The sequence below is a fragment of the Agelaius tricolor genome, unplaced genomic scaffold (genome assembly GCF_023055355.1).
Source record: "Agelaius tricolor isolate 1412-34295 unplaced genomic scaffold, bAgeTri1.0.p SCAF_34, whole genome shotgun sequence".
Lineage (NCBI taxonomy): Eukaryota > Metazoa > Chordata > Aves > Passeriformes > Icteridae > Agelaius > Agelaius tricolor.
In genome coordinates this window covers 2,429,648-2,443,109 of record NW_027269294.1, presented here as the reverse complement: position 1 = coordinate 2,443,109, position 13,462 = coordinate 2,429,648, and the positions used below count along the sequence as shown (strand labels likewise).

Genomic DNA, 13,462 nt, shown 5'->3' with positions numbered 1-13,462 from the left:
AGACTGACTGGGATATTGAGGAAGAGAACATAATGAAGGGCAGTGGAGTAAGCATGGAGGGAAAAATAAGGACATGTTTCTGCAACCTCTAGGGATTCTGTGGAGCTGCTGATTACCTCAGGGCACTGTGGGCAGTCAAACTGGAGGGCTGTACAGAAGAAGTCAGACAAAGTAGATAATCCTGTCAGGGCTTCAAGTCGAGTGCTCGTGAAGCAGCCTAACTCAGAAGGTTTCCAAGCGGGCCATGGAAGCAAAGAGAAGGATTTGTTAGGTGAGCTTTGACTCTGCATGTGGCTGATGGCTTTATGTGCCCTTCTTCTGGGAGCTGGTCACCATTAGCAAGACAGGGTGGTCTTTGGGTCACTGTGGTGGTTCCCTGAAATAGGGCAGTGGGAGCTCTGTGGCTCGATGTTCACACTGACCCTGGGAACAGTCTGAAGTTGACCACTGTGTTGCGCAGTGCATGTAAAACCCTGCTTCCTTTCCTCCTCATGATGGTGTACAATGCAAAATTGGCAATGTCCCCAAGGAAAAAAACACAGGCACAGTGAAATGAAACCAGATGTGAGAGATGGCATGCAGTCACTGCCTTCTCTTGATCTGTAAATCTCTGGTGTCATTCAGGGAGAGAGATTCCTTACAGACTGCATTGCTTCATTGTGTGTGGTCCCTTAGTGAGAGCTAGGGAGGTAAGAGTGGAACATCCAGGTAGGGCTGCTGAGGAGGGTGGGAGGGAGCAAAGGAAGAAAACAGAGATCTTCTTAAAAGGTCAGTCATCTAAATCATATTAGATTAATTTCATAAATCAGGACAAGAATAAAAAAGGGGCCTGGATGTAGGAATCCCCCTAAGACAGCAAGCATTCCCTTTTGCCATTTGTAGTATGCAAGCCACTTGAACTTGGAGGCTTTTGTTTCAATTGTGGTGGCTTGGAAAAGCAGGTCAGTGTCACTCCCTGTTTTAGAGATGCAGTAAGTGAGGCATATGCCAAGGTTTCTGTTGCAGATCTAGGCAGAGAGAGAAAATCTCTGAATCCTGCTTTTTTTAAGGCAGACTGATGGTCCAGCCAGAGATATGAACTGCTTCCATTCAGCAGAAGCAGTCCACTGCTTTGCAAAGGTCCCCCCTTGCAACTTTCAGTGAATGCTGCAGTGTATTTGTTCAGGGATCTTGAGATATCAGTGTGGTATTCAAATATTTGTGTGGTTTGCATTGCTTCTGGTATAGGTGTGGTACTTAATGAAAGGGTATAAGCAGTGTGGCAGATGTGGAAGGTGACAGGTACGAGAAGAAACTCTGTTCTACTGCAGCAGTCAACCTGGGGCATCGTGCTATATTAATTTCAAATACACTCTTAGTGAGGCTCTGTAGGGACTTAAATGGAGCTTATAATAGTAACTTATCTAAGTTTATTCCGGCATTGCAAAGTTTAAGAAACATCACTTAAGATAAAAATTTTAATTAAATTCTTTATCTTTGTTTGAAAATGTAACTTCCAAAGAAAGATTAACATACCATCATGAGCAACCATGGGATGATTTCATCACTACTAATTTGAACATGAAATGCATCAGCATATAGAATTCTGACAGCTTTGTGAATTAAAAGCCTCTGATGTCTGTATTAGAAATATCCTGCGGATATAATTTATGTATCAAAGCTTTGATTCTACTTTTGTTACAGCATATGGTGGTTAGCTGTGATGGTGCTTTATATTTTACAGTGTCAGTGACTCACTGATATTCTTAACCCTTTTCCTCTGCTGAGTTAGCAGCTGAGCTGAGAATTGCTTTTTTGCTGCTGTGTGTGAAAAGAGACAGACAACCTTTAACCTTTTTGAACTCTCTTACTTGCATGTTAGCATGGGAGGACAAATAGTGATCCTTTAAAAAAGTCAAGGCTGTCATTGTGGATATTGACCCTGGGCTTTGTACATTACATGGTGGGGCTTTCAGCAGCCTGGTCTAGCAGAAGGTATTCCTGTCCAGGGGCAGAGGGCTTGAACCAGGTCATCTTTAAGGTTCCTTCCAACACAAACCATGCTGTCATTATGTGCACTGGAAGAGAATGGAAAATAGGTAACTTAGGTATACCCACTGATACCTTCATTCTTACTGCAGAATGAAACTTTTTACATGTGCAGTGATGAGTATTTTCCAGGCATTCTCATATGCTTTTCAGATGTTAGCTTAGCTGTCAGAGTACTCCAAGGGACTAAATATAGCAGACTATAGTTTCTAAAGTGATAGTTGAGAATGAATTTCCACATCTCAAAACTAGCAATAGATCAGAATTATGCCCACTCCTACTGCGTTTCACTCTGCATTTCTGGTTCCATGCATATTAATGATGATTTAGTATGCCTTTTGAGCTTGGCAGTCTGATTTTTGCAGCTAGGAGGTAAATATAAATAACATGATTGCATGAATTGAAAAACATAGATTTCCTCCTAAAGCAGATGTTTTTTATCAAGCTAGTGGTAGGATATTTCAAGGCAAGATTACTGTTCCTATTTCCATTTAAAGATAAATGGCTGAAAGAAAAGAACACCTTAGTATATTTGTATTTTGGCTGTTAAGTGTTGACTTGTTTCTCTGACTGCTTTTCTTTCACCTAAGGTAGTTTGGATATCCAAACTGCTTTTATTAAAATTGTCTGTGCTTTTGTGCTTTTAAAGGTTGAATGGTATAAGCAGATGTTAACTTTGTGGTTTGTTTTTTGTGTGTGTGCATTTTGGTGGCTTTTTTTTGTGTGTGTGGGTGGTTTCTTTTTTTACGGTTGTTGTTCAGTTTTTAAAGTTTTGTTTGGTTGGTTTTTGTTTGATTTTTTTTTAATTAAAGTTAACTAATTAACTTGGATCTTGATGCTGGTTTATTACGTACCTTTCCTTTCAGTTTTTCACTAGTAGCTCCAAAATACCATGAAATATGACCGACTTCAGACTCATTGATGTCAATGACAGGAGGAAGTAGAGCACTCTGCTGGTGTAGATCTTAGCAGAGCAACAGACAAGTTAGCAGCTCTTCTAAGTACTGGTCTTTCTGAAGGTTACTTCATCCAAGTATGGCTCACATGGAGTACCAGATCCCAGGAGAGCTTAGAGCTAAGTCTTCTGTCTCTTCAGTCATCTTGGACAAACAGCAGAGCTCAGCTTGATGAGCTTTGGTCGCTCAAGAAAAGATCTTATCTGAAAACAGGATCTAATGAACATCTAAACCTCTCTAAGATTTTGAGTATCCTTCTCTCAAGAATTGAATATGTGTTTTTTCTGGCTGAGTCAGGGTTAAAGGCAAGCATTCAAATGCTTATTAGCTCTTCATCTGCCCCTGAAGCAGATGTTTCCACTTTGTCTTTCCAGTCTTTCCTCATGAAATCTATGGTCCAGCTGGTACATGAAATGTTACCCAGCATTTTTAGCAGCATCTGCAGCCACACAGTTGGGTTTCCTTAGATCTAGCCCAGACAAAAAACTTGTCTGACCTCCACAGGGATTTGTAGACAGTTTTTAGAGCCTTCCAGACGTGAGGTTTCATCTTTTATCTCCTCCATAACTATAAAAGCAGAGGTTATTGTAACTGGCAGATGCTCGGTTTATGAAGTGCAAACAGGTTTAGAATAACGTGTGCAAGTGCCCAAGGTTAGATACTCAAGGTAGTAAAATAAACTTAAGTTCATATTGTATGGAAAATAACTTTTCTATGTTGTTTGGATTTTCAAACTAAGTATGAAAACCTTTCAGTGTTCTGTTTTGTCCAGTGATATGATATATGGCTGATTTAGCTCAGAATGATTTTCAGGCCCAATGAAATACTTCAGTCCTTGTTAATCCAATAGCACAGGTGTTTTATAGAGTTTTATGTTTCTAAATTAGTTAGTAACTTGTTTAAAAAAAATTGATTTTCTTTCTCTCCCAGTTTGCTCTTCTCGGTGTGTGCTGCCCTAAATGCCACATTGAATTTGTGACTCTGTGAAGCTGTCTATTCTACAGAATTTTAATTGTCTACAAGGTGATTTTTCTTCCTGTTCTAACTTTAATCAAATGACCAGCCCTTGCTACTTACCTGGATTCCTTGGGAGCTTCAGCTTCCTCCCCGCCCCCTTCTTCTTCTGTTCTCAGAAGATTTGATCATTAAACAATTAGACTCCAGGCAGAACAGCAAATGAAACATGGATAATGATGAGGTCTGAAGCTCCCACATATGACTTGTTGAGTCTTCACAGAGGAGTTATGTCATGCTAAATTATCTGCATGTGTTTCTGATTGTATTCTGGCAAGGATGAATGAGAGGCTGAGCATAATGGAGATCTTTAATAGAAGAGATGATGGACACGTTAATTCTGGTGAATCCCACTCTCTGACAGAACTGCTCTGCTGCCCTTGCTGAATCAAGTTCTTTGTCAAATTAGCAGCTCAGAGAGCTGCCTGGTAGGCTGCAGAATCTGTGCTGGAAAAGGATTTCCCATTTTAGTTTGATTCTGCCACCTAATTTAGCCATCTGTTAACTAATCTTGGAACTACTCTGTGGATATGCTGAGCACTGCACCAATTCTGAAGGAGCTGGGATTTGACTCCAGAGGTAGATGGGGCTGCATGGTTCTGTGACCATGAACATAAGTGTGTATGTAGTGGTTTTGATTGTTTGTGAAATCAGTGTTTCCATCATCCCCCTTTGCAATCACAGTCCCTAAGAGCTGCTTTCGTGCTTTCTGAGTGCAGAACCGGATCTTTGCCTCGAAGCTGCATCCAAGCCAGACTGTGAATCTCGTGCTGTGGCACTGGGAGAGGTGAGCTCGGAAGATTTGCGGAATAAAATTCAGCAGCTCCGGAGGCTGATCATGGAAATCAAAGAGGAGAGATCATCAGATGAAGCACGACAGCTTTTCCCTTCTTCCCAGTTAGACAGTCTAAGAGAGCCCCAGTTGACGAGTAAGTGCTTGTACTCATTTTATGGAATGGTACAGTGAAAGTGGCCCAGTCTCTGTGGCAGTTCAGATAGTGTCACAAGCAGGGTACGAAATGCTGTTCAACTTCTTGCCTGTCCAAGTGCAGTTTAGAGGAAATAAACTGATGAAAATGGTCCTTAAATTTTTTCCCTGATATGCTTTGGTTTATGCACATAATCTTCAGGGGAACAAATGTGTGATTTCTGTGTTTCTGAGTTTTTCTCTCTAACCTATTTTCTTCTAATAAGAATTAAAGCAATTTTTTCCTCTTTTATTTCCTATATGGATTACTGTTTAAAATATAGTCTGATAATGTTGATGAAAGGATAAATCTTTAGTGATACTTAAACTACTATCACAGGTTTGTTCTATGTAGAAGCAGTCGGGGGATTTAAATGCAAGTACCTGTACGTTGAGTTGTATTTGGTGGTGCACTGGAGTCAGAAGACTGTATTTCAGTTCACTTCATGCTGTAGCCAGCATTCATGAGGGTGTTTCAGGCCAATATGCTACTGGCAGAGTTCAACTCAGAAATTTATTAAATCTCCATTAAAAAAAAAACCAAACAAAAAACAAAAAACCGCCATTTTCTTTTCTTTTTGACCTATCTAAGCTCTGCAGCTGTAATTTTCCTCACACAGATGTGAATGAATAGCTACACTAATGAGAACAGTGTGAATCTAGACTTGGCAGCGTATTGTTTTTATGGAGCAGACACAGCTATAAGTTTGGGGTGATTTTTTTTTGTTTGTAGGTTTTTAAATTTGTTTTTTTAACAAAAATCTCACTCCACTTCATATACTAACTGTAATCCTTCCTATCTGACCCATTTCTTCAATACTGAGTGATAATTAATAATGCTTACTAGAGAACACAAAATGTCAAAGAGAGTTTAACTTGTACAAGTTCATTGGAACTGTAGTTGTGATCCAATTAGTTGGTGCATCAGGTGAACACCTAAGTGTTATTCACCTATCCCTCCTTGCTTCCTACTTTTCTCTTGTTGCATCTCTGTGATTCACTCCTTTATTTTAGCATAAGAAAATATTGCCCTTTGCAGTAGAACATGATTCCACAATGGATTAAACTGTTCCTGTTCCAGTTTTGTAAGAAGAGGAATGAATGTGTTTAATCTCCCACAAAAAGAAGTTGGGCTCATTGCTATACAATTTGTTTGTGGATCAATTATGTGTTTATATTTTACTCTATTAACCTGATCTACCTACTTTCACTAAACATGGAGTTTGTTTTTAATGTGATGACATACCTACACTAAAAATTACTTATGAGACTTAATATTTTCTCAACACATATATAGTCAGTTGCTGTGACTGGAAATCTTACAAGTAACACAGCCATGAAAACCTGGGGTTTTTTTCCTAGTTTCCTTTCCCAGTAACAGAAAGTTTCTATTAAGAAGGAAGTCCTCTTCAAAAGTAGCCTTTTTTCAGGCAAGTGTTTCATCCAAGTTTGCTTTGACCATGAGTCTCTAACATAAAATGTTACTTCAGTGGCAATGGCAGTAGTTATAGGCATGTGAGAGTTTTACTATGTATTAATTTGATTTCCATGTCTTGCTTTTTTATCTCTAATATTTTTTTTTTTGGCCTTTTAAGGTATTCAGAGAATTGCAAATGAGCCAAAGCTGGAGTTCAGTCTTGGTAAGATACAATTTTGAATTTTTGAAATGATAATGGCCTGTGTGTGGAGACTTTTTATATATATAGTGCTATACAGTGTAGCATGTGAGCTTTTTAAAAAAAATGAAGGCCTAGATGGGAGAAGTGCCTGTGTGTGCCTTTTGAAACACTGATTTTAGTTTCTTAATTGGTTGGAATGGCTAAAGGTTTATTGAATTCTTGAGTGCTATGCTGCTCTACCGGGGTGAAAATCTGCCCAACAGCTTTGTGAATGTAGTTTTTGAAATACTACTTATTTGGAAAAAGACATTTAATTTGAATTTTTGAAACAATATTCAGATAAAAGGACTGTTGCTTTACAACGAACTTTAATCTAAATGTGATGTTATTTGGTAGTGTGGAGGCCATGTAAATGTTTACCTAACTTTGCCATTTTATACTTAGTAGCACTTAGTGTATTTAATAATTGGTATATGAAAATTATATATTGTTATAGTATATAGCAGAATTGTTTTGGGAGGGATTCTATCAGCTCAAGCTTCCCTTCCATTTAGAAGTAGAGAATAATTCAGATTGCTCAGTAAGTCAAGCAATCTAATTGAATAATGGTATATTTGTAATACAAGACCAAGGAGCACAATATGTCAGCTCAAACTGTGCAAAGCAAGCTACTTTTCACCATTCTTTCAGTGCAAAAGCTTTGAAGCCTTTGAAATAGTAAGTGAAATAATTACTTGCTGTAAAAGCACTAAACACAATAATTCTGTGTGGGAAATAAGAACGTTGATGGGTGGCTCCACTCTCCTCAGGGTCTTTGCCAACTGGAATGATCCTGTGATTACTCCCTGTGTATGGTAAAAGAATACAGTCACAAATAGTTACTTTTCAAATATTTGATTCTACGTGCTGTCTGCCTTCTGAACTAAAACTTGTCAAATTGGTTACGATGTTTGCATCCATGTCACCTGTGAATATCTATCTGATGTTGTGTAGCAGTGCACTAAGAAACTTTTACTCAGTGTTATTGAGCATCTGTTAAAATTCACTCTGGTATAAAAACTTTTATAACATCTGTTGCAAAAAAAGTTTCAGTGTAAGAGGGAGAGGGAAATACAGATAACTGTGAGCAGAATATTATATAAATATCAACTGGACTGCTCTGTTTGGAGAATTTAAATAGTCTACAAACAAATGTCCTTCAGAAATTCCAAACACAGCAAACAGGATGGCATGAGTGATGTGGCTCCTGTGGTTCTGTTTTTGCTCCTTGCCTTGTGGGGGCTTCTTTCCTGGCCTTGTCCTTGGAACTGGGTCGCACTCGGCTTGTGTGCTGCTGCAGCTACACTGATTGAAAAGCTGACGCCTTAAAACTGTGCCCTTTGAGACAAACACAGCTCTATTTGATACAGCTATTTTTAGAATACCTCACCTTTTATCTGTATATTTTTTTATCTGTATGTCTTCTAAAAATTAGGCAGTTATGGCATTGCAAGTTTTTGTTGAGTAGGTTATGGGGTTTTTTCTGTATAGACCATTTCTGCAGAAATTGTTAAATGTTGGCATGGAACAAAGGCCTCATTCTCTGTTGGCAGGAAATCACCATGTTATATAATCGTTAAGGGCAGATTTAACTTTTCTGTGCATTTCTATTTACCTTTTGTAGGTGATGTGGCTGTAGTATTTGGGCAGAGCCAGTAATTGCAGCATTCCAGCAATAACAAACTCTCACAATGACTCAGGTGTAGGGTCTGAGAGGGAGGAAGGTGCTACAGGCACTGACTGCAAATAAGATGAGCAGTGCTTTAGGAAAAGTTGCTTTCAGTGATAAATGTGCCCCAGCAGGCAGAAGTGTAAAAACACAGTAAAGCCATTTTCAGACTTGTTTGGGCTTGTGCTGGATGGATCTCTGTTCACTCAGTGTCAGTATTTGTGTTTCGCGTTGGGCTGTTTCTAGTTGGCATTTATGTTCTGTGGTTTGTTCTGCAGCAATATTGAGTCATGATTTTATACACTGGATCCTGCTGCAGCTCAGGTAACAATTAGGAGTAGCAGCATAAACCTCTTGGTTTTGGCTGATAGTCCTGTCCAGAGTCCTAAGTCAGGAATATCTGGCAACACAGGCAATTGTATAAAGGTGATTCTTAGTGTCTTGAACCTTAAATAGTACTAAATACTGAAGCATAACACATTTGCATTAGGGGAATCCACCTTTAGTGACTGAACAGTCAATGAAATTCTTAGCAGTTATCCTTCTTACTGGAACATCTAACAGTAAGGTTTATAAAGCCAGTCTCTAGCCCTGAAAGAATGGCTTATGCCTGTAATTTTGTTCATATATATTATGTAATCAATATTATTATATTAGTTAAGTAGCATACTTACACATATATTGTCAAATAGACATTTGCTTCTATCATTTGATAGACAAATGTGTTTAAATTGATTAAAAAAATTGTAACATCTCATAATTGTAGTTTAAGTCTCTTGTCACTTGTTGGTCAATAAATAACATTGAGAAGTGGAACTCCAGTAACTAAAACAAAATACAGCTTTTAAATAATACTTGAGTGCTGCCAAATACATGAGTTTTATTTGGGGACATGGTAACTAAGTGCTGCTGGTCAGCGTTTGAAGTTCTGATAACTAACTTTTGAAATCATGATATTAAAATTCTTCCTGGAGTTTTGTGTTTTGTTGTGGTAGTTACCTTGCAACATCCTCTGTCCATAATACTCTGAAAAGCATTCCCTTCATAAAATGTCTAAGTATTGCCTTGTCTTATTTTGTTTTAAAGTGCAATAAAGTGGTATCTTTTTTCTTTTTCCCTGAGGTTAAAGCAAAGAATAAAGCTCACCTGAATTACAGCTTTACACTGCAGTTCATTCAGCATTTTCAGGAGCGTGCCTGTCTTGTAACACTACTTTGGAGTCAGAGCATCCTTTAGACAAAGATGTTTGCGTTTTATATTCCTGGGGACTCTTTGGAAATGTGGATGATTTCTGAGCCTTGGAGCTGCTGCTGAGTTTAACTTTGCAAACTCTCTCTCTTGTTGTTTGGCATTTTGAGTGCCTGTGTTCTGCATGCAGCTCCATGAAGCATTAGGAGGGGGGATATGACAGCCCATGCAGGGTGATGAGTAGAGAGGAGGAGCAGGGCAAAAGGAATGAACCCGGATACTGGGCCTGAATAATAACAAACCAGTCAAACTGATAAAAAAATCTTTCCCATGACTTTGAAGTGTGCAGTTTTAGATCTTATATAGATATGTTTATTTTGAAGCTGCTCTTCTTGCTTGCTTCTCCAAAATATCCCAGCCCTTGAGTCCCAGATCTAAATAAATATGTTGTGGATTCCTGATTTCAAAGCAGCCGTGCTACATCAATGTGAAGTATGTGAGCCCAGCTGATGTACAAGGTTATAGTTATGTGAGATAAATTATGTTGTGTGTTTTGAACACTATTGTGAAGTTTTCCAGAACTTGGGCTTTTAAGGGTATTTGGTAGCGAACTGGCAAAGCAGCACAAGAAAATTGCAGCAGTCAGAAAAATGAGGGAACGGGGTAGAATGCATAGTTAGTGATCAAGGTGCTCAAATGCAAAGTAGGTAGTGAACATGGTGTTAATAGGGAGCAATAAATCAGAGGAAAAGAGGAAATAAGTTTGGTAGTTACTCACTCAATAACCAACACAATTTTAGTGGTTTTGCATTTGTCTAATTGCTTAGATTTGTGAACAGAGTACAAGGGATATGATGGCTGTAGTATGGTAATAGTAACCAAAATAGCTGTACAGAAAAAATGTCTCTGCACATATTGTAGCATATTCAGGTGGTGATTTTTATGGCAGCACCTGTCTGACATTTCCAAACATGCTCTTTTTTTTTTTTGCAAATATATTAGATCCATGAGTTTTGATGGACTGTTCTATTGTTGAATAACCTCTAGGCACTTTTCAAAGTGTAGAGTAATGTAAATCTTATGACTATGTTTTTACAAAATCTCATTAAATAGTGCACAAATCACAGATAACTTGAGCAAGTACTCAAAAGAATTAAAATTAAAAAATTCTAGGTGATATGTTTATTCTTTTCACCAAATTGATACAAAAGCAGTCTACCTGTAAATGCTGAAATTTTTATTCTCCACGATCTTACTTTTTTCCCCAAGTGATATTGTGATGCCATCCCTTTGGAAAAAGTCTTGAAGCAGATTTAACTCTGCCTACTGAAAATAAATGGTACATTGATGCTGCTCAAAGAGCATGACTAAATGATTTTTCCAATTCTGAAACGTAATCTGGAGCTTTTTCAGCAGCAGCTGTTCCTGGAAGAATGATAAGCAGAAAGAGTGGTTTTATCCTTACCACAAACTTGAAGCCAGTCTTGATCCTAGTAGAATTTGCCCATTTGGTTATCCTTCTGCTTCATCAAGTTATGAGTTGGTGAATAAATGATGCTTTGTTGTGTTAGCCAAATAAAATTGTAAAAAAAGTCATCTACTCCCTCTGAATCAAACTCAGTGTCACATATTGCTCAGGGATATTTCTCCCTCCAAAAAAGTTGTCTTTGCCATGTTAGAAACAATAGCAGCAAAAATATAAAAATTAAGGCTGGGTTTGTGAGTTTTAAATTTTATTTGTTCATTTTGCTCTTTTTGTTGTAACAGTTTTCTGAATTTTACTTGAGTTTGTTCTGGTCCCACACAAATTCCATCTTCCACCAAACCAGCTAGTCAGGTTTGTTTTTTTCCCCCTCTTGGTTTTACTGATGTATCTTAGATACTGTTACATCACAATAACAAATAGTAAATAAAAAGACAATTTAAATTGATCAGAAAAGATTCAGGATGCAGAAAAGCTACCACATGATTGGAAGGAATGCTCTTGTTTTCCTCTGGGAGCTGCTTGTTTGACTTCTGTCTGCTTTGAGACTTTTGCACTGCAGCGTAAGATGCCTTAAACGCAGTTTATTCTTAGTAACTCAGTGTTGCTAGGATGAGTCCCTTTTTGACTGAAGGAATCCTCCCCAAGAGACAGCAATTCAAGCCCAGTCGGAGACTGTGTAAGACTTGTGATGTTTTTGCAGTAGCTCCTGCAGGAATTTCTCATTTCCTCCACTTGTGAGCCAGCTTGCAGTTGGTTTCAGTGCAGATAAAGCAGTGAGTGAAAGAGTTTTCCAAAAGGCTCTAAGGTAGTGAATGCCTCTCATCTTAGACATCGTGCTGTCACCTCTCTGGGCAGTGTTTGGTGATGGATAATGCATATCCAGCAAATGGGTGGGTGATGTTGAGTTAGTGACCCCTGAGGAGAGTCAGCTTTTCTTGCTGTACTCTCCTGCATTCTCTTGCACTCACAGCCAGCTTTCTTTGTTACATGCAGACATTGTGTGAGCATTGCTGGAAAGCGATTTGAGAACGGGTTTGCCAAGATCCCACGTAATTTTTTTTATCCACCTCTCCTCCCAAAGTCCTTTGCTCACTTTAAAGAAGGCTTGTAGTGTTCTGTGATAGCTTTTGCCACACTGAGTGTGACTGTTTGGGGTTTTTAAATAGGCAGTTTTCTGAACCACTGCTCCTTCATCATTGTGTACCTCTTTAAAGCATCACTCCTGAGTTTTGCATGTTGTGTACTCTGTCAGAAAAACAAGGCCAAAACTGTTTATATACTACCATTAAGACTTGGTAATGTTGGAAAAGCAAATCCAGGAAATGGAGTTTGTGGGGTGGGACGTGGGTGTTGCATGGACGCATATCTCCAAAAAGCTCAAAATGAGAATCATTTCAAAAACTCATATACTTGTTTGTTGGTTGCCAGCTTAAGTGGGTTTGAGTCATAGAGAATTAGGCTGGATTTTTAAATTTGTACCTGTAGGCACTGTAATTGTAGAAATCTATCCTTCAGCTCCTTGTAGGGCAGGGGTTGTCACCATTTGCACTGCAGCTAGAGAAGCAGGATGCTGTCACAGTCCTTAAATATTAATCTGTACTAACTGTAGGGCTTACTATGCAAGGACTCAAAAATTCCAAACATGAAAGTTGGGAAAATATGTGAACAGTTAGTGTTCTCTGTGCTTTTTGCATATTAAGAGAAACTGAAAATTCTGTATATAATAATATGTACTTTACAGTTACATAGAGTTCTTAATGAAATTATCTGTATAGGGAGTTATATGTGCATATATATAGCTATTCTATGTAGTCCATCAATATGAATTATTTTTGTTGCTGAAAACCCATTACATCTTGTGTAGTATTACTCATTTTTATCTACTTTGTTTCTGTGTCAGTGAGAAGCAATTCCTAATAGAAGTAGTTGCAGAAATATTTCCAGCTTGTCAGCATCCATTGATACTTAATGGTTTTCATTAACCAGCTTTGACTTGAGTAAATTCAATTTCTGTGTAGGTGTTAGAGATGAAAATCCTGCATTACAACGTGCTGTGTAGCAGTTAGTCCTCCCGGTGGGCTTGTTAAATGCAGGGATGTTTATATGCTCTGAAGTGTGGGCCAGAGCAGAGGATGAACCAGCATGAGGGAGCAAATCATTACTGTCTGAGTATATTCCAGTGTGATGGGTTTACAGGAATCCGCTGATGTGCTGAGGCAAGTAGTAAGAAACATGAGGATGTTTGGAGTATCACTATTAAACCCGGGTGCAAACTGAGTTTCAGGCAGTTTTCTTCCATTCTGCTCCATGAAATTGGAGTATTTTCTGTTTCCAGAAGCTTTTGTGAAAAAAAACATTGCATTTGAACTACTGGGAGAAAGTGGTTGATGACCTTGTAAATATTAATATGTATAAATAAGGGCCGTGACTAAGGGAAACTTTTAAATCTAATAGCCTAAAGATCCTCACAATGACTGTCACATGTTTTGATATAAA

General features: G+C 38.4%; 1 protein-coding gene across 6 annotated transcripts in view; it reads left to right on the top strand.

Moving 5' to 3' along the window:
- Window positions 1-13,462, top strand: part of INPP4B (inositol polyphosphate-4-phosphatase type II B) — a 289,404-nt gene that overhangs the window by 96,073 nt on the left and 179,869 nt on the right. For 4 of the 6 annotated variants that reach the window (XM_071452338.1, XM_071452337.1, XM_071452336.1 and 1 more), the window contains exons 2-3: window positions 4,718-4,927; window positions 6,561-6,605. In XM_071452338.1, the coding sequence (XP_071308439.1) occupies window positions 4,837-4,927; window positions 6,561-6,605 (136 nt within the window). In that variant the 5' untranslated portion in view covers window positions 4,718-4,836. Of the gene's footprint in view, window positions 1-3,914; window positions 4,008-4,717; window positions 4,928-6,402; window positions 6,606-13,462 lie in introns of those variants that run through there. The other 2 variants (XM_071452335.1, XM_071452339.1) reach the window with 2 other exon arrangements.